The sequence below is a fragment of the Callorhinus ursinus genome, unplaced genomic scaffold (assembly GCF_003265705.2).
Source record: "Callorhinus ursinus isolate GAN/ISIS: 27379988/994484 unplaced genomic scaffold, GSC_fseal_2.0 scaffold12, whole genome shotgun sequence".
NCBI lineage: Eukaryota > Metazoa > Chordata > Mammalia > Carnivora > Otariidae > Callorhinus > Callorhinus ursinus.
Window position 1 is genome coordinate 22,540,154 of NW_027397074.1, and position 21,048 is coordinate 22,561,201.

Genomic DNA, 21,048 nt, shown 5'->3' on the forward strand with positions numbered 1-21,048 from the left:
TGGGTCATTTCTCTTTTCTTTTTGATAAGTCTGGCCAAGGGTTTATCTATCTTGTTAATTCTTTCAAAGAACCAGCTCCTAGTTTCGTTGATCTGTTCTACTGTTCTTTTGGTTTGTATTTCATTGATTTCTGCTCTGATCTTTATGATTTCTCTTCTCCTGCTGGGTTTAGGCTTTATTTGCTGTTGTTTCTCCAGCTCCTTTAGGTGTAGGGTTAGGTTGTGTATTTGAGACCTTTCTTGTTTCTTGAGAAAGGCTTGTATTGCTACACACTTTCCGTCAGGACTGCCTTTGCTGTATCCCAAAGATTTTGAACAGTTGTGTTTTCATTTTCATTGGTTTCCATGAATATTTTTAATTCTTCTTTAATTTCCTGGTTGACCCATTCATTCTTTAGTAGGATGCTCTTTAGCCTCCATGTATTTGAGTTCTTTCCGACTTTCCTTTTGTGATTGAGTTCTAGTTTCAAAGCATTGTGGTCTGAAAATATGCAGGGAATAATTCCAGTCTTTTGGTACCGGTTGAGACCTGATTTGTGACCTAGGATGTGATCAATTCTGGAGAATGTTCCATGGGCACTAGAGAAGAATGTGTATTCTGTTGCTTTGGGATGGAATGTTCTGAATATGTCTGTGAAGTCCATTTGGTCCAGTGTGTCATTTAAAGTCTTTATTTCCTTGTTGATCTTTTGCTTTGATGATCTCTCCATTTCAGTCAGAGGGGTGTTAAAGTCCCCCACTATTACTGTATTGTTGTCAATGTGTTTCTTTGCTTTTGTTATTAATTGCCTTATAAAATTGGCTGCTCCCACGTTAGGGGCATAGATATTTACAATCGTTAGATCTTCTTGTTGGATAGGCCCTTTAAGTAGGATATAGTGTCCTTCTTCATCTCTTATTACAGTCTTTGTTTTAAAATCTAACTTGTCTGATATAAGGATTGCCACCCCAACTTTCTTTTGGTGTCCATTAGTATGGTAAATGGTTTTCCACCCCCTCACTTTCAATGTGGGGGTGTCTTTGGGTCTAAAATGAGTCTCTTGCAGACAGCATATTGATGGGTCTTTTTTTTTAATCCAATCTGATAGCCTGTGTCTTTTGATTGGGGCATTGAGCCCATTTACATTCAGGGTAACTCTTGAAAGGTATGAATTTAGTGCCATTGTATTGCCTGTAGGTGACTGTTACTATATATTGTCTGTGTTCCTTTCTGATCTATGCTGCTTTTAGGCTCTCTCTTTGCTTAGAGGACCCCTCTCAATATTTCTTGGAGGGCTGGTTTCGTGTTTGCAAATTCCTTTAGTTTTTGTTTGTCCTGGAATCTTTTTATCTCTCCCTCAATTTTCAGTGAGAGCCTAGCTGGATATAGTATTCTTGGCTGCATATTTTTCTCGTTTAGTGCTCTGAAGATCTCATGCCAGTCCTTTCTGGCCTGCCAGGTCTCTGTGGATAGGTCTGTTGCCAATCTAATGTTTCTACCATTGTAGGTTACATATCTCTTCTCCCGAGCTGCTTTCAGGATTTTCTCTTTGTCTCTGAGACTCCTAAGTTTTACTATTAGATATCGGGGTGTTGACCTATTTTTATTGATTTTGAGAGGGGTTCTCTGTGCCTCCTGGATTTTGATGCCTGTTTCCTTCCCCACATTAGGGAAGTTCTCTGCTATTATTTGCTCCAGTATACCTTCTGCCCCTCTCTCTCTTCTTCTTCTGGGATCCCAATTATTCTAATGTTGTTTCGTCTTATCGTATCGCTTATCTCTCAAATTCTGCCCTCGTGATCCTGTAGTTGTTTCTCTCTCTTCTCTCAGCCTCTTTATTTTCCATCATTTGGTCTTCTATATCACTGATTCTCTCTTCTGCCTCATTTATCCTAGCAGTTAGTGCCCCCATTTTTGATTGCCCCTCATTTATAGCCTTTTTGATTTCGACTTGGTTAGATTTTAGTTCTTTTATTTCTCCAGAAAGGGTTTCTCTAATAACTTCCACGCTTTTTTCAAGCCCAGCTAGTATCTTTAAAGTCATGATTCTGAACACTAGGTATGACATCGTACTATGTCCGTATTGAGTAGGTCCCTGGCTGACGGTACTACCTCTTGTTCTTTTTGCTGAGGTGATTTTTTTCGTCTTGTCATTTTGTCCAGAGGAGAATAGATGAAGGAGAGAACAAAATGCTAGCAGGTTAACAACGTCCCCAGCAAATATACTCTATACAAATCAGAAAAGACCTGAAACCAGGGGAAAAGAAAGGGAAAGAAAGAAAAAAGAGAGAGAAAAAAAAGATAAAAGCAAAAACAGAACAATACAAAAAAACAGAATATGATCAAATATGATCAGGCTAGTGGATAGATCAGTGCCACACACTAGATTTTGGGCGTATTTTGGTCTGTTAGAAAAAAGTGCCTCCTAAAATTTTAAAGGAAGAAAGATTTATATATGTACAAAATAAGGGTTGTTACAATGAAGGAATGGAAGATGACTGTAAAGATGAAAATTATAAAAGATTTTATAAAAGGAATTGATAAGAAGTTGTTTGAAAAAAGAAAGAAGATTTAAAAAAAAAGAAAAGGGAGTGAATATGATCAGGCAGGAGACTAGAACAAAGCCATATACTAGTGATTTAGGGTATATTTTGATCTGTTAGAAGAAACTGTATCTTAAAATTTTAAGGAGAGAACAACTTATATATGCCAAAAATAAGGGTAACTACTATGAAGGGATAAAATATGACTCTAAAAATGAAAAATAAAAAATGTTTTTTTAAAAAAGGGATTGATAAGATGTTGGTTGAAAAAGGGGAAAAGAAAAATTTAAAAAAAAAGTTAAAAAAAAAACTTTGAAAAACTAATGAATCATAGTAAAAAAAAGCCATGAATTCTATGTGCAGTATTCCCCTAGCGCTGGAGTTCTCCCGTTCTTCTTGATCGGTAAACTTGGTCTTGGTTTGCTGGCTGTTCGTGCTGATTCCTGGGGGAGGGGCCTGTTGCCGTGGTTCCCAAATGCCTTTGCTGGAGGCGGAATTGCCCCGCCCTTGCCAGTCCAGGCTAAGCAAGCTGCTCCGGTTTGCTCTCAGGAGCTTTTGTTCCCTGCAAGCTCTCGGTGCAGCTTTGGAGGACCAGGATGAAAATGGTGGCCTCCCAATCTCCACCCGGAGGAGCTGAGAACTCGGGGCCCCGCTCCTCAGTGAGCCACCAGAGAAAAGCTGTCACTCCCGTCTCCCGGTCTCCGGCCGCACTCCGTCCTCACCCCGGCCTGTGACCAAGTGTTTCTATCTCTGGCTCCCGACCCCGTGTGGAGTCTCCAAACCCAGCAGATCCCTGCAGTGTGCCCCCGCGCTGCTCCTCTCCGTGGAGGAAGGGGAGTCTCCCCGGATCTGCCGCTTGTTGGGTCCCTGCTGGAGGAGCAGTGGCCCGACTGTGCCCTGGATCACAGTTTATGACAACCCCGAGCTGAGAGCCTGTGCCTCTGCTCCGTCTCTGCAGCCGGCTTCCCCGCTCCGATACCTGGGAGCTCTGCTGCACACAGGCACCCCCGGTTTTTCTGTGACCCCGAGGGTCCTGAGACCACACTGTCCCGCGAGGGTTCCACCACCCGCTTAGCCACTGGAGCGACGTCCCTCAGCGGAGCCGACTTCTAAAAGGTCCGATTTTGTGCTCCGCGGCTCTAGCACTTGCCAGAAGCGGCCGGCGGAGGCCCCTCCCCCGCCGTCTATCCTCCCGAATATCGCCTCGGATTCACTTCTCCGCACGTCCTACCTTCCAGCAAGAGGTCGCTTCTCTTTTCAGAGAGTTGTTGCTACTCTCTTCTTTGATCTCCTGTTGAGTTCGTAGGTGTTCAGAATGGTTTGATCCCTATTCAGCTGAATTCCTGAGACCAGACGAAATCCAGGTCTCCTACTCCTCCGCCATCTTGCTCCGCACCCCCCCCACAACTGACTCTCATTCATCTTTTTCATCTTTATATTCTTGGTCCCCAGTGAAGAGTATGGCATATAATTGATGCTTCATAAGTTTCTTGGATAAATTACCCGGAGGTCTCTCCAGATAAGCAATGCAGGTCATCAAACCAAATCTGGCCCCCATGTGTTTTATAAATAAAGTCTTATTGGAACACAGCCACACTCATTTAGCTATATCCTGTCTACTGTCATGCCACAAACAGCAGAGCTGAGGAGTTGTGACAGAGATTGTATAGCCCACAAACCTCAAATATTTGCTATCTGGCCCTTTGCAGAAAAAGCTTGCTGACCCCTGGTCTAGGCATTCATTTTCTCCTACTCATGATTGCTGGGTAAACTCTGAAAATGTCTTAGTCCCTGGTTGCCCTTTATCTAGATTTTTAAAAAATAATAGACCATTATTTTTGGTCTTTGAAGTTACTACAAGGTAGTAATTAAGTTACAGCTGTACTTGACTACAATTTCAAGGGTAACAAAATGCTGGTATTACTGAACAACTAATTGAAGTTGGGTGTTTTCAAAATTGCATCGGTACCACATTCGTGAGTCGTCATTTTGTTGTCGTATTTGAGGGACCTTGGTGGAAAGTGGGGTAGAAAGAGCCCCATGGTAACTGGATAAATGATAAACTTCTAACACCATTTCAGTTAAAGCAAGAGGAATTGTAAGATTATTTCCAGAGATCTGTAAGACAAGTTATATGACAGTAGAAAGCATGAAAATATTTTTCTCATGCTTATTCTTTGAGTAGCCTGATAATAATGTTTTGGTCTCTGGACTTCCATAGCAATGGACCTTTGTTCAGACAAGGTTAAGAAGAGTAAATTAAGCACTATCATTTTCTACTTGTGATTTCTAGAGATTCTAAGTTTATATGTGGCTGTTAGCACGTTGCCTGACACAGAACATGCCTTCAAAAATATTTGCTGAATTAATGTCCTGGCAAGTAGAACCTGGCTTTGCAAAATCTTTACAGGATTCATTTATTATTGATACATTACATTAGGTCCTTATACGTATAGAAATAGTAAATTTTATCATTGCTGAGAGGAGGGGCGAGGTTGTATCCAGCTGAGATTGGCAAATAAGATGACAAAGAATGTACAATTCGAGTGACCATTGAAGGACTTGGGGGGAAGAAGGACGGCCAAGGAAGGCAGACAAGGATGGAGGTGGCATTAGCAGAGACAGGCACACATGAGATGGGTTGAAAGCCTGCCTGAAGTGAAGCAGTTGGTTTATGCAGGTTAAATGGTTGCAGTAAAATTGAACTGCTATTTGAAATTAGATCTAGAATTTAAGTGCCTTCGATACCTCACTGTATCACTAGGCAACCACAGATGTTTGAACAGAAGAATAAAAAGGAAAAAAAAGAACATGAGGTGTGGGAAAGATGAGTCAGGAGACACAGGGAGAGATGACCTCGAAGGAGGAGCAGTAGACGATGAGGGAAAGAGTGACACAAGAGCCCATGAAACATAAGCTGCCTAGTTACAGGGGAAGAAAGTGAGGAGCTCAAAACTGACCACAGGGTCTCTAGCCTCAGGAAATGTGGCCCTTTCATTAGGAGAAACAGAAGTCAGAAATACGGGGTGAAGACAATTAGCTCATTTTTTAAGAGCATTTTTTAAAAAGATTTTATTTATTTGACAAAGAGAGCACAAGCAGGGGGAACGGCAGAGGGAGTGGGAGAAGCAGACTCCCCACTGAGCAGGGAGCCCGACGTGGAGCTCGATCCCAGGACCCTGGGATCATGACCCGAGCCAAAGGCAGACGCTTCACTGACTGAGTCACCCAGGCGCCCCTTAACTCATGTTTTTAATGAAGAAGGTGGTGAGCTCAGGAGACCGGCTGGGCTAGGGGGCAGATTTGGGAGTCCCCAGAGGAAAGGAAGACGTCAAGAGTCTGGGGCCCATGAGAGGAAGGAGAGTGCAGTACAAGAAAAGGCCGTCACACGTAGCCATCAGGAGACCATTTACTGCCTTCAAAACTGAAGGCCAGGTTGCCAAAGCGTGAAGCTGCCGCACCCGACCTGGGGGCTTAGACTTCTGATTGCTCTTGAAGGTAGTGTTGGAGAGATTTCAAAAAGCCTAATGGAAATTTTACAGAAAGCTAAATAAATAAATGAAAACAATTCACTTTTTTTTTTCTTTTCCTGAAATCATACCAATCCAGTGTTGGTTTTTGTGCAGACTGGAAGTTCTAATGTGCATTAAGGATGGATTTGATTGATTTAAAATAGGGAAGTGCATTATTACTTAATCTTGCCTCTTCAGCCTTTTGAAAGCATTCATTTAAGTGTTCCTTGGAACACACTTTGGCAAATGTGTGAGATAATGATGTGAGGTTGCCTAGCAGCAGCCTCTGTAATGGGCAGAATCAGGCTTTTAGTCCCAAGATGTCCACATAACTGCAACGCTAAGAGGTTACAGAGTGTTTCCATGTACATTGTCTCACCTGGTCCTCTCACCACTCGTTAAAACACTGCCCCGCTACCTCTAATTCAGAAAATAATTAGGCAGGCTCCTTTTAAACTTTGCACAGTCCTAGCCATTAAGAGTTGCTTTAGGATTGATCTGGAGGAATCCAGCCCTTTTTTTTTCCCTTCTATTAAAAAAATTTAAATCTGTTTTTTTTTTTTTTTTTTTTTTTTTGTCCATTAGCAAAATCACCTCAGAAGGGGTTTGTGCCATGTCTTTGGATTTTCTTTATGTGTATGCCTCACGTCTGTGGCTCTTTAATTCAGATACCCAGCATAATGATGCCAATATCCTTAATAAATATTTGAGGCTAGAAGTGGATTTTCACAGGGACATATTTCTGACTCGTGTTATTTCAGTATGTACATTCCAAGGGATTGATTGTTGTAATCCAAGTATCATTAACTAAAAATGTGAAAAGCTCATTGCTAAAAATCCTTAGAGAGTCTGTAAACATCCTGTGCTGCCACTTCAGAGCTTTGAACATAAACTCCTAAAAAATAACTGCGTGTGCAATTCATGTTTTGCGTGTGTGTTTAGAAATTTATCCTGAAACACAAATAGGAGCAGAATTAATTAGCAGGGTTAATTAAACACTTCTGTAGGAGCACTGTTCTCTCTACAGTCCATGCCAGAAAGTTGCTGGAATATTTTTAATTTTTCAAAGATAGAGACAGACAGCTAGCAAGGAGTAGTTTCACACACAAGGTTGCACCAAACATAACACGCTCTCTGTTATCATCTCCGATCACTGGGCATGCTGAAACGGGACACTGAACAACATCCTTTGCCAAACAGTTCCAAGTAAAGCTGTAAGAATTATCTCCCATGTCCAAGGAGGAATAAGTGCCACCCGTGGAATCCAGCTCCTGCATTTGCCATTGAAGTCCATTCCCAAAGCCTCTCCTCTGATTGGTTTTTTGGCATCATGTTGAGTGTTCCCATCCCCCAGCAGCTGCTGCCCTTGAGAGCCAGCATAACTCAGAGGCAAAGATCATTCAGCTCCAAACACTGAGGAAATTTTGGCATCTTCCCCATCACAGGAGGCCAGCCAAGTTGTACTCCAACCCAACCTCTGAGAGAAGCCTTTCAAAGACATAAATGTTTTATAGCTGAGCCCCAGCTTAAGAAGTCTCCCCTATGCTCTGCCCTCTTCTGTCTCAGGACTGGCCAGAGGCCATTTGCAAGGGAGAGACCAGAAGAGAAAGCTTTGACTCGCACTTTCTCCCCTAAACCTCCCAGACTCTCAGGGGTCACTTTCTGTATTGGAGGTATGGGGGAAGTGGGCTGGGTTCCTGTCAGAAGGCACCAAAACCCAAAGGCAGGGCAGGCATGGAGGACAGAGCCTGGCATTTGAAGCAAGGAGTTGGAGCCAGAGAAGGAACAAAAGGAAAGTCATGTTTGTCCCTGCTTTGAATGTAAAGAATTATTTGATAGTGTTTAATCTTGCTTATTTTGCTCATTCCAGTATATTTGAAGGTAAAACTCTTTGTTTGTTTAATTTTACTATATTATGTTATGGTAGTCACCCTACATTACATCATTTGTTTTTGATGTAGTGTTCCATGATTCATTGTTTGCGTATAACACCCAGTGCTCCATGCAGAACGTGCCCTCTTTAATACCCATCACCAGGCCAACCCATCCCCCTACCCCCTCCCCTCTAAAACCATCAGTTTGTTTCTCAGAGTCCATAGTCTCTCATGGTTCGTCTCCCCTCCGATTCCCCCTCTTCATTTTTCCCTTCCTACTATCTTTTTTTTTTAAACATATAATGCATTATTTGTTTCAGGGGTACAGGTCTGTGATTCATCACTCTTTACACAATTCACAGCGCTCACCATAGCATATACCCTCCCCAATGTCCATCACCCAGCCACCCCATCCCTCCCACCCCCCTCCCCTCCAGTAACCCTCAGTTTGTTTCCTGAGATTGAGAGTCTCTTATGATTTGTCTCCCTCTCTGGTTTCATCTTGTTTCATTTTTCCCTCCCTTCCCCTATGGTCCTCTGTCTTGTTTCTCAAACTCCTCATATCAGTGAGATCATATGATACTTGTCTTTCTCTGATTGACTTATTTCGCTTAGCATAATACCCTCTAGTTCCATCCACGTTGTTGCAAATGGCAAGATTTTGGGTTTTTTTGATGGCTGCGTAATATTCCATTGTGTGTGTGTGTGTGTGTGTGTGTGTGTAGCACATCTTCTTTATCCATTCATCTGTTGATGGACATCTTGGCTCTTTCCATAGTTTGGCTATTGTGGACATTGCTACTATAAACATTGGGGTGCACGTACCCCGAAGCTAAAACTCTTTGTGATGGGTATTGGGCCTCTGTCCAGCAGGACCTCTCCTGGCTTAACTGAACATTCCTCAACATAGAAGTGTTTCCTGTGGCTTTAGAAAGGCATACATTATTTTCTTTTACACTTTGGAATTGGTGTAAAGTCCTTAGATTCAGAGATGCACTGACTTTGACTCATGGCCTTAAAAAGAATAGTAATTGGTCTTTTTCACATGTGTGTATATCCTAGATGGTGCCAAAGGTCCCAAATCACTAAGGGCATCCAGTTCACTGGTGGTACAAGGAGGAAAAATTAAGCGCAAGTTTGTGGATCTGGGGTAAGCATTTCGTGATGTAAAAAACAAACCCTCTGTAAAAAAAAAAAAAAAAAAAAAAAAAACTAAAAGAGAAAATGTCAGTTTCCCCTTTCTGACTGTGTGCTGTCATTATAGGGCACCTTTGCGAAGGAATTCCAACAAGGGAAAGAAGTGGAAAGAAAAGGAAAAAGAAGCCAATAGGTTTTCTCCAGGTAGCAGGTACGGGTGGGTGATCTCAACTTTCTGGCCCCCCTCCTCCCATGGCTAACCAAAATCAATGGTCAGGATCTGTGAGCTAAAGTGATCCACCTAGAGGCGAGATGGAAGAGAAATTGCACAATCAGTTTATATTTGTCCTAACCCCAGTTGTAGTCTACACTGGCGTTGGGTATATCCATTGGTTTAATTGCAGAATTATGGTCACATGAACGGTTTCAATAAATGTTTGTCTAAATACAGCATAAATGTATCTATGTGATATGTCAGTTAGGCATATTTCAGGGTCTTTACCTGGTTACCCACAATACTAATATCCTCTTTTTTGTCAAGTCTGAAAGGGTAATTTTACATTGAAGTACCTTGTTGGTTTTTAGCACTGTTCTGTCCACATGTGAGAAGGACCTTCATCTCTTGCTGTACTCAGCTGTTCAACTGATTTTCTTCAGGCCCTACCAACTATTCTTATCAGTAAAGACTTCCCTATCAAAAAGTGAGCTTTGTACTGCATGTTGTCAAGTCTTCCCAATTTTATTCTGAGATTACAGGATTTTAAGTTTAAATTTGTATCTGGAAGCAATAAGGCATGGAGCTTGACTGCCTGGGTTTGGATCAGAGCTCTCCCAGTTAATACCTTTAAAATCTTGGACAAATTCTGTAACCTGTTTGCCTCCATTTTTTTGTGTGAAATAAGGGTAAATAACAGGATCTACCTAATAACTTTAGAGTAAGGATTAAGTAAGTTTTCATACAAAGCACGTCAGATAGTACCTGGCATGTAGGAGGCATTTAAAAATAATAATAATTAAGATAACAGTTTGCTATCATTTTTACTTGCAAGTTACAGTTTTACAGAGCAGTTTTACAGGTATCACTTTAGTCGATCCTTATAATAAGGTCGGGAGGCCAGAAAATAATACCATACTTTATTAAGAACCTCACCTTTGTAGAATTTAATTGATTTGCCCATGATTATGCAGCAAGCAGTTAACTCAGCCGGGCTCGTGCCTCCATCCAGATGCCTTTGCAACACAACACCTCCCTTCCACTTGTTTATGCACTGAATGATGCGGAAATCTCTTCACGAAATTTGGGAATCACCCCAACAGCGGTAGACTAAGGAAGAAACAGAAAGCTAATGATAAAAGATCATCAAATCATTTTGGGACCACTGATCCATTTTATAGGTCGTCCTCTATGTTTTCTTTTTCTTCTTTTCCTTTTTTCTGGCAATACCAGTTGGTGAGAAATTGTACCTTCTTCCTGGGATTATAGGAGAGTGGGGTCAGGGATGAGAAGAGGGAATTCCCAAATTAATTGTGTTAGTCTGTTGTTGTGGTGGTTTGATCCTGTACAATGGAGAAAGCGTTAAAAGCTCTGTTTATATCGAGGACACCGTTCTTGGAAAAAATAAGTCCATGACCCAACTCAAAAGCAATTTAACTTTGTGTGGTTTTGGAGTGAGAAATATAAAACAGTCTGCTGTGTGCTTTAAAAATAGGAATAGGAAACGATCAAATATACTCAGGATAAAATACCGTAAAAACTGCAAGTGTTTCAGGGAGAGAGATGCCAGATGCACAAGGAGAGAAGCTGGGACACTTCTGTAGTAAACACTGCCCTCCTTTTGGCCCCTGGACTTCTGAGGCAGTCACTTCCTCTCACCTTGAGGCTCCACTCGGAAAAGGATGGAAGGAAGTATCCAGCAGTGGGGAGAAGGTTTGACTGAATTTCATCCTAGTAGCCAGAGGCTATCACCTCCCTGTACAAACTCCAGGTGAAAAGCAAGCAAATCTTGATTCTGTTGGTGAGCGCGCACTTTACTCTAGGCCAGCCCCAGGGAGTCAAGGGTGGGCTGTCACTGCAGCGAATGCCAATTTTGGAACCAGCAGCCAGCCAGCTCAGTATTTTTAAAATACTAACCCTGAAGTCTTTCTGCTTCACTGGTCACAAGTATTTACACATGTACCAATGCTACAAAATAGTTTTCAATTGGAATCATAATTTTATAATTATCTGTAGTCATAGTAGAATTTTGACAGGCCTGACAGGAATTCATGTAATTGAAATATATAGAACAAGGGAAGAAGAGGGAGGAATTTTTCTGTTTCACAGAACAATTTTTTGAGCTATCACAGTAGTTGGTTAACGCTAATCAAATCTAATGACAGCCTCTCTGCTCCTACATAGATTGATAATGGGCCCAGAACCTTTTAAAACATAGGTCAGAAAACAGAGTTACTGCCCAGTAGGGACTTCCTGCAACTGAGTTGGTTTCACAGGGCCCCCGAAGGTGGGTGGGTGGTAAGCACCGTCAGCTTCAGGGTCCCACTGCAGTTGGGGGAGACTGGGAATGAACTCATCACCTCTGTGAAGCTTTCTCAGAAAAGAGAGGGAATGATTCATGAATTGAGTTAGTGATCTTATCTCTTAGGCTTTTCATTATTAGGCTGTAAAAATCAGGTGAGGTCATTCAATCAGTTCTAGCCCGAGGCTGCGGGACTTTAAAGAGGCAAGACCAGAGGTTTGCTAAATTCGGTCTTGGTTTTAGTTTTTTCCTTCCTCAAGAGTTAAGAGTTTACTTTATTGTATTCCTTGGGGAGATCTAATGACTCACATGCACGACCAACATGAAACAAATAGATGAGGTTCAATAATTATAATAATAAATAAACCCTACAAAATTATGGCTCGGTCCTAGCCTTTTCACATATGTGCTCAGCGAACAGTCTGATTTAAACAGGCAGCATAGCAAAGAACAGAAGCAGGAAAGTGAGTGGGTTGTCAGAGCTTGTCGACAAAGGGTAAAAATACTACCCTCATTTTAGAGCAAGTTGCCACTGATGTCAGTAGAGTACCTGCTTTGGAGCTCTGTGGGAGAAGCTCCTGGTTGAGTGGCAGAATGGAAAAGCGTGTTAGCAGTTATGTGCATCTCAGAACAAGGCTAGACAGTGGCGTGTGGGAAAACGACAGGAAGAGAGATGACACACCTTTGTGGAGGTGAATTTGCATTCCCCTTAGAAGTGTCAACTGTGGAAAAAACACTGTGCTGGAATCCAAGTATTCATCCTGGCTTTGCCATAGATAAGGCTCTGAATTTCCTAGACCTTGGTTTCCCACCAAAAAATAATCAGATGGATTAAAACTACATGGTCTCCAACTCCCCAGCCATCTCTGTCTGTACTATCCAATATGGTAGCCTCTAGTCAGATGTGACCATTGAGCACTAGAAATGTGGCTAGTCTATATTGAGATGTGTTGTAGGAGAAAATGCATGCAGGAGTTCAAAGACTTAGTATGAAAAAAAAAGAATGTGAAATACCTTATTAAAAATTTTATAATACTGATTACCTGTTGAAATAATAATATTTTGAATATTTTGGGTTAAATAAAATATAAATTAATTTTACCTCTTTTTTTATGTGGTTACCAGAAAATTGTAATTTATATATGTAGTTCATATTGTATTTCTATTGGACAGGGTTAATCCATATGATTCTATGAAAAACATCCTCTTTTCAGTTCTAACTCATTCCGTTGATCTATAAATTGGCATTTTTCCTGTTTATTTTTTTACTTTTTTATTGAAGTATAATTAATATACAGTATTATGTTAGTTTCGGGGATACAATATAATGATTCAACAATTTCTGTGTATTACTCAGTGCTCATCACGATACATGTGTTCTTGTTTGTCTATTCTTTTTTAAATCTATAGCTACTCTTCTGTGTTCCCAGTATAATTTCTTTACACACAGAGGTACAAAAGATGTAACAATATAATTTATTTTAAAGGCAAATTCATGGGGACGAATAAGATAAAGCAAAAACTAACATTGGTACTTAAAATATAACATCTTCAACAATACTGTCATATGTGCCTGAAGAGAAAAGCACCTCACCACTGCCTAAACTTGACCCACAGAGGCACCCCAAAAAGGACCCAAAATTTCTTAAAAAAAAAAAATTATTTAAAAAACAGGAAACAAAATGCCGTTGTAAATTGCCAGAGGAGAATGGCAAAATAATTTCAACCTGGCAAGTTTCAAAGAGAGCGTTTAAGGCACGAACAACGATAATGAAAACTCAGTAAAGCCCCTATGGAGTGCTTAACTTTGACATAACAGTTCTGCGGGGTCTCCCCTTCACTTGATAGTTTTAATGCCCAAAGATGGCTTTCCTTAAAAAGAGGATTATTTGGGTTATAAATTAAAAGTAATTGATTCAAGTCTCCAGTTTTAAAACCTACCTTTTTTTGAGTTTCAGTTCATCTTACAAATCTTGTCATTTTGTTTATACATCCAGTAAAATTTTATAAAAAAATTTATAGAGACCCTTGAATAATGTTAGCTTGGCCTCAGCAGAGCCGTCTTGTTCCCACGTAGTTGTGTATCCTGTTTTTAGAAAACTGCACTTATAAATTTAATCTGTTCGTTTTCTTTTTAAGTACGTCCCAGTGCTTGAAAGCTGACAGACTTTGACATTCCTAACACATCAACACTCTTCCACTTGAAAAAAACTTTTGAAAATCTAGTCGATTAAAATGTTACCATAGAGGCTGTAAACATCCAGTGCTCTTATCACTTTGATTATTTTTCATCTTAACCAGTTAAATATATTAAGATAGAATGAATAGACAGACTTCTCTCTCAGATTTCTAATAATACAAGTTTTCTTAAATCCTAAGCAATATATTTATTATTCCCAAATCTAACATTTTTGTTTTGAAATATCAAATTTTTATTTACATAATCATCTTGCTGTTTCATTTTAAACCTTCCCAGGATGGGGAGGACTCATTAAGGGAACAGTTTCCCCATCTCCTATGAATGCAGAGGGGGCACAAAAGACCTTTTCCCTTCCACCCTCTGGGGTTTTCCAGCTGGAGTCCTATAAATTAGATTGACAGAAGACAGGTTAACAAGGGGAAAGCATACACACTGATTGAACGTAAGCTTTGTGTGATGCAGGAACCTTTATCAGGAAGTGAAGACCAAAGAAGTGGTTAAGCCTGAGCATTTTAATGCTAGGTTTGTTGAAGAGTGGAAAGTCTTGGAAAAAATGTGAGAGGACAAAAGGGTATGAACTAAGGGTAGTAAATGGGAAACTTCGCAAGGCCTCTTCGTTCCCCAAAGCATTGTTCCTTCAGATCCCTCTTGGTATCCCTCCATCTACAGATAAGGATGTTCCTTTCCTCCAGGTATAGGGAGGGCACCTCTCCCATAAGATCTTATGATCTGCTTCAGGGGCAGTGGGGAGGTCAGAGAACCCTTCACGTACCTGCCATTTCTCAGATTCCTTCACCTTAAAATATTTGCTATGCTAAGTTGTCATGTTCTGTGGTAGCATGTCCAGAACCCTGTAAGAAATGAAGGTTAAACGCTACAGTGACCATCTCAGACGGGTTGTTGGGGTTATCAGTCGGCGCTTTGGACCATAACTCAGGGTCGAAGCAGGATGTGTCAGTGGTGGCTGGCCTGACCTGCAGGTGGACACCTGCTTGTCCTACCTGTTATCTTTGAGGGTCTCCACGTGTCCTTCCAAAGGGGCTGGCTGTTACAACCTCAGTCTCCTCAGTGGGTGTTAGAACCTTACGGAATTACTTCCTCTGGTTTGAATAAAGGGAAGTCTGCACCCCTTCCTCTGATTGCACCTAACTTTCTTCAATTAATCTCCTTAACTACCTGCTTGAATTCTATATTCTGCTTTTACTTTTTCTGTTCTGGCAGTTCCTGAACTCCTAATTATATCTTGATGACATTCAGTTCACACACCTTGTATTCAAAGTTAAGACAAATAAAAAAAAAAAAAAACTGCTATGGAATGTTTACCTGAGCAGCTTAATTTTGGGGTGCTGACCCCAGAATGAACTGGTTTCAAGATGTATGTATTGGGTTAACAGCTCTGTAAGGGTTGTTAATTATAAACCATTTAAATGCCAGGAAACAGTGATTACCCCCACCTCATCCCGCCCCCCCATGACAATTTAATATGACAGAGACTTAATTTGAAGCCATTCTTTTTCCCAGTTCCTAACAATAAAACAATCAGGGTTACATCAGTGACCTGTAATTCCATTTTTACCAAAAATGATAGTGAGACATTATTGTACAAGTTAAAAAAGAAGATGAATTACAGAACACATACCTATTTTGATCCTCTGGAAGTTATTTTCAGATCCATGAAACACTCATTTCTACCAATCTTGATTTTTCAAGGGGATTATTAAGGATCTCTATGAAGCTTATGCACCCCAGACCATAACCTGCTGTCAGAGTCAAAACTGTCTATGTAGGGAGGGAGAGAGGGAGGGGAGGAGAGAGGAAATGGAGGAAGGTAGTAAGGAGAGAAGGAAGAATTTTATGTTATTCTTAACAGATTTCTCCACCGAATGGGAAAGGCTATAAGTGGTCAGTAATGGTATGACTGCTTCCAAGCTCTCTCTGCTCCTTTTGTAGGCCCAAGAGTTCAAATTGTCCAAAAGAAAATTGGTATTTATTTTAGAAAGCATGTCTGTTAAGCTGATAGATCTGTAATTATGAAGTAATGGCGAGGTTGCTTTTTTTGATGAATATACTCTAGGTCCAAACAAATGGAAACATACTGACCATTCAGGATAGTAGGAGACACACAGAGGTTACCTCAGTTCATGGTGTTTTAGAGTCGAGGCTACCCAAAGATACAGCCTCAGCCGGGGCATCGCCAGACCTCCTGGAGACCCGGAAAATTCTCTTCAAAGGATTCCAGGACCTGGTGGTTTGCAGGTGTGAGGACACTGGTTATTTCCTTAGAAGTGGGCTTTCTTTGCTTTCTGTCTGACAGTTCCTCCAGTCCTTCCATCATCTTGTATAGAAAGCTGGAGAAGAAAGCCTCTGAATGTCCCCCGAAGCTGAGCTTCCATGATGTCACTCGTCACACTCACACTATATATGGCCTCGGGACCTGTCTTCAGTGCTGGATATACAAGTCCTCATGGAATTATTAGTCTTGATATTTTCCTGGCAGTGAGGCTCTTATGAAAGAGTTTAATGATATGTGGTCTTGAGATTTTGTTTGAAATGTTCCATGGTCAGAATTTGAATCCAAAGTCCTTTTCAAATAACGCATTAGGATGACAGCAAGTAGGCAATAATATTCTTATTTCCGCCTAATTAAAAAAAATGGGCATGGTGGTGGTTGTCCCAAAAGCATCATTACAAAGGCAGTTCACTTGGGAGCAGGACAAGATAGTCATGCTGTCACTAATTATGGCCTGTTTATAAACTTTAAAACAATATCCATATATTTAAGCACTGCTGTACCTTTTTGAATTATGAACGGCACTCTTAAAAAAAAAACTTCCATGCTACTTTGATTAATTGATTCAGAAATGAATAACCAAAGGGGGAAATAATCCTTAGGTCCAGTTTATCTCAGATATGTCCAATGATAATGTAGGACTGCAGAAAAAAATATTTGTATGGTTCTGCACAGTTAGAGCTTTCTGGGCATTTTTACTGGACTGTGGAACTTGAGCTTAAAAGTCAGGCCTTAGAAGCCAAATTATGACTGGATAGATAGAACTGCAGAGATTTACCTCCCATGAGGTGTATGGTTTCATTTTCAAGGAGTGGGATGGGGGGAGGGGATGAGACCCAGCTTCACGGAGACATTCCCAGGCTTGTTAAGCTGGAGACACTGGTCTTATCTCCCCCCAAGACATATATTACTTTCTGAAGGGTAAGAACCCAGGATCCTTCTCTAGTTGAATTTGTTTACATGAAGGCGGTAAGATTTCTCTCCCTCTACCAGAAGGGAGGTGGGGACAGCACTACTGTCCCTGTCTTATCTAATCATCCAGATTGGTATTTTTTAGATTCCTCACCTGTAGACCAAGAATAGGACGACAACTGGCTTTCATTCTGTCACTCTGGAAAGACGAAAGTAGGGCATGGGGACCCAGTGCAATAATTTTCCGTAAGTAGTCACCCATTCTCCAGAAACCTCATATTTGCATTCAGGAAAATAGAAATAAATGTAGATACTAAAAACTTGCAAGAGTCAACTCAGACGTGTTAACATGCAGATTCCAGACGAACTCCTCCCTTCCTCTCTCCCAGATTCTAATTCGATAAGCCCAGGTGCCCAAGAACCTGTATATGAGCAGCTGCCCCGGGTGACTCTTACCGGTCTTGTTTGGGAAACACTGCACTGGTCCACGACCCAGGAATAGAAAGTGCTTCTTACAGAAGACCGGTCTGCCTCTGCTAGCGTGGTCTCTTAAGTCCAGTTCTTGTTCCCCCTCTACCCCGTCTTTTAATAGCAAGTAAGTAGACTTCGGGATACAGAATTTTTTTAGTTTAGACTTTAGGATGAGACTGAAGGTTGACACATCTCTCGTTGGGCTTTCTCTGTTATCTTTACAGTCCCCTTTATTGTTTTTTTGAAAAAGGAATTCACCATCATAATCATCAGATATATCCTGGAATCTTTAAATGACCAGTCATTATACTCACCCGACCTATGATCTCAGCATTCTGCCAAAACTTCTGGCATCTCCGTTTTCTTTAGTCACTATTTTTATAATCCCTTTACATTTGTAGATTGCTTTGCAGTTAACAAGATGCTTTTACATTGATTGTCCCATTAGAGTCTCCCAGTAACGTTGGAAAGAACAGAAACAGGAGTTACACTGTTTATGTAAATTTGAAATATATTTTGAAATATTTGAAGTATATAATATTTCAGAATATTTGGAGTGCGACGTGAGAAGACTGAAGTCCAGAATGCGTGTGGGTCATGAGTTGTCTAGCTGTGGTGTGGAGGCACTTTTAATTGAAAGGCAATCTCTTTGCTGTCATGACATCAACAGCCAACAAATACTAGGCATTGTGTCAAATCTCCTTTGGACATATTGAGGGTTGACCTCTTCCCAGATGCGCAGAAACCACTGCCCATTCCTGCCTCAGCTCTTGATAATTCTTTTTCTCTAACCAAAAGATAAATATAAATACACAAGTACATGCACTGATAAAAATATCTGTTTTCAAACTGTTTCTCAAATGCCTTTGAATCCTTTAAATGTTAAACATTATGCCTTTATACTTTTCACAGTTTCCCAAGCACTTTCACGCATATTATCTCATTTAATTCTTAACAACCACATATGAGCTACATAAAATATCCACCTTTTACAGAGGAGAAATAGAGGCTGAGAGAAGGCTCAAGGCCATGTATTCGAGAGGTGACAGATCCTGGTCCTCCAAGGAGAGTGTTAAGACCTGCAGTCCGGTCTCCTCCGAGGGGGTGTGAGGGTGATTGGCTGCCACATCTGTCACTCCATTGATCACCTGGGTCGATTCAGCTGATGTGGCTAGCTAGCACTCCGATTATGATGAAAAACCAATAAGGTGTGTGTTCTGCTTAAAGTATCATAAGCCCTGAAATTTCCAAATTATTTAACTACCTCATTTTCTAAAGTCCCAAACTCTTGGAAGCATGAGTTCAGAGAAGGCCAGGAAAGAATGCTGGCTAAGAGCTAATGTCACTGGCAGTGAGGCACTGCTAGGTCACCCAAATAAGAGGACTGGTGTGGTGTGGTGGTTAACCTAATAGCAGTTCCAGAAAGACAGTGCCCCTCTGACTTTAATTCATCCACATGCACTTAATAGACACATTTCATAAGAATTCAGTATGGCAATAGCGATATGAAAATGTTGACCGTTGTTCTAGAATCCATTGCGATGCAAAGAAGATAGCTACTGAGATTAATGTCCTAGTCAAAAATGCAAAAGTTTTCCTCTGTCGTGTAGAACCATTTGTCACACTGCTACTTTGAACTTTATTCAGAGTCCCTTCAGAATTCAGTTGAACAAGTGTCACACCTGCCCTTCCTTTGTCTGACATGTGCATTTTTTCCCATAAAACAGGATCTTCAGAGGCAGGCTGGAACACTGGAAACCCAAGCCGTCTCCCGCACCTCACGCCTCCACCCGCTCGCCGTGCATGCCTTTCTCGTGGTTTAATGAGAGCCGAAAAGGATCCTATTCCTTCAGGGACCTGCCTTCACCTACAAGTCCCCTTCAGCCTTCTCCTGAAACTCTAATTTCAGATAAAAAGGGGTCCAAGGTAGAAAACACATGGATTTAAAAAGCAAACAAGAAAGCCCCAAATCCTTCCTCCTCTCCAGTCTTTGGAAAGGATTCTCAACTTGTGTGTTTACTCTGGACCCGAGAAACCAATGTGATAACACTGCAATAAGCCATGCATGGTATTTCTTGTGTGGGGAAAAGGAAAGCCTCGTTTAACCGTCACCTTCTTTAATGCTATTCCATTCTAGATTGTACGTTAATCTTTGATTTGCCTGTCTTTTCACATATTGCTATTTAATCTCAGTTTGACAGTTAAGCCATGCTGGGAAAGATGCATTTGAATCATGGAACAGTATGATAGATCTGTTTACCAAGTATTCCACTTTAAATTACATTACAAGACTATCTTTATTATGCTCTTCGAGATTTACTGGAAAACAAATAAATTTGGGACTGAATATGTGTTCAATATATCTAAGTGAAACTCTTTAAAACAAACCAATGCTGGCATAGCACCCTTACTTATTTCTTCTTTTAAATCAAACTTCCCTGTTGGAAAACTTACAATCTCATCACCAAAGTTCTCTAACTTTAGCAGAATTAGAAAATATAATTGCATGGGTGTTGTTTGTTTTTAGATGCATGATGGTTATTTCCAGCATGACGCTGCAAACCTTATCTAACATTTTATTGAAACACATACAGTGGCTAACGTTCACATGTTGTTTGGTCTCCTTTTATCTGTGTTCGCTTTTCTTTCTCAAACAGAAACGTGTGATTAATGTGATTTGAATTTAACTCTTTTCTTGAGGTCAGCGGCTCACAGGGTCTTGACAGGGCTTGGGGTTGTGTGTCTGTTGACCATATCAAATAGTAATGTGTTGTGTTAAATGCTCTCCTGCTTACATGTTCTCCTAGCCTAGCTCTGCGTGCTCGCATTTAGTCTCCATGTCTGAAGTTTTAGCAAACCCTGGGGTTTGTTTGGAACTGAATTCTGCAGCCTCTGGCATGGTAGTTATTTTTGACAACCGACTGAACCCAGTGGCAAGGGAGCCTAATGGAAAACTAACGGGCCAGTTCCTAAGGAAGTGGAATATGGGACAAGATGGTGTTGGCCAAGGGCTTAGAGTTCCTCAGAAGCCAGTCATTCTAGAATTGCTAGCAAAAGAAGCTTTGGCAGCAGTAGACCACTTGGATCTTGAAACATTTTCAGTATTGGATCTGAGAAATCTAAGTGTAGTTGGAATAATTCCACCATTATCTTGCACTGGAGAGACTCCAGATTTGGTTTAAAATATTTTCACAAATGCAGCCATGTAGTCATTCTGAATTTACTTGACTTTAATAGCCACTGAACATTTTGATGAAGTTCTGGGGAAGTTTTTTGGTTTTTTTTCTTTTTACACCCCACCTCCCCACTCCACCGGCCCCAGGTGATTACTTGGAGAGTGTGTCTGTTCTGCAGCCTCTCTGGTGCTCTGCGGGCTGTGTAAGAGTTGTATTTTAGCATGTAACTACTAGTGTGTCGGCAGACTGTGACCTCCCCCAGAACTCATCATCTCGAAGGTTATATCCAGAGGGGGATCTGCCATTTCTCACAGTATTTATCACGGCCAGCAGCAAGTGATCCTTCCCAGGAGGTGCTCAAGCTACCTTTCTAATATGGATGGCCATCTGTTCCTAATAACTCAGGCTCTCCACACCATCTTGTATTTTTACTTGCAC

General features: G+C 41.0%; 1 protein-coding gene across 11 annotated transcripts in view; it reads left to right on the plus strand.

The window, feature by feature from the left end:
• The window catches only part of PPP1R9A (protein phosphatase 1 regulatory subunit 9A), a 321,553-nt gene that overhangs the window by 295,126 nt on the left and 5,379 nt on the right, over positions 1–21,048 (plus strand). For 7 of the 11 annotated variants that reach the window (XM_073898836.1, XM_073898835.1, XM_073898838.1 and 4 more), the window contains 3 exons: positions 8,971–9,058; positions 9,173–9,256; positions 19,162–19,360. The exons of the other annotated variants lie outside the window; for them this stretch is intronic. In XM_073898836.1, coding sequence (XP_073754937.1) covers positions 8,971–9,058; positions 9,173–9,256; positions 19,162–19,360 — 371 coding nt within the window. The remainder of the gene's footprint in view (positions 1–8,970; positions 9,059–9,172; positions 9,257–19,161; positions 19,361–21,048) is intronic. 11 annotated transcript variants of the gene reach the window in all.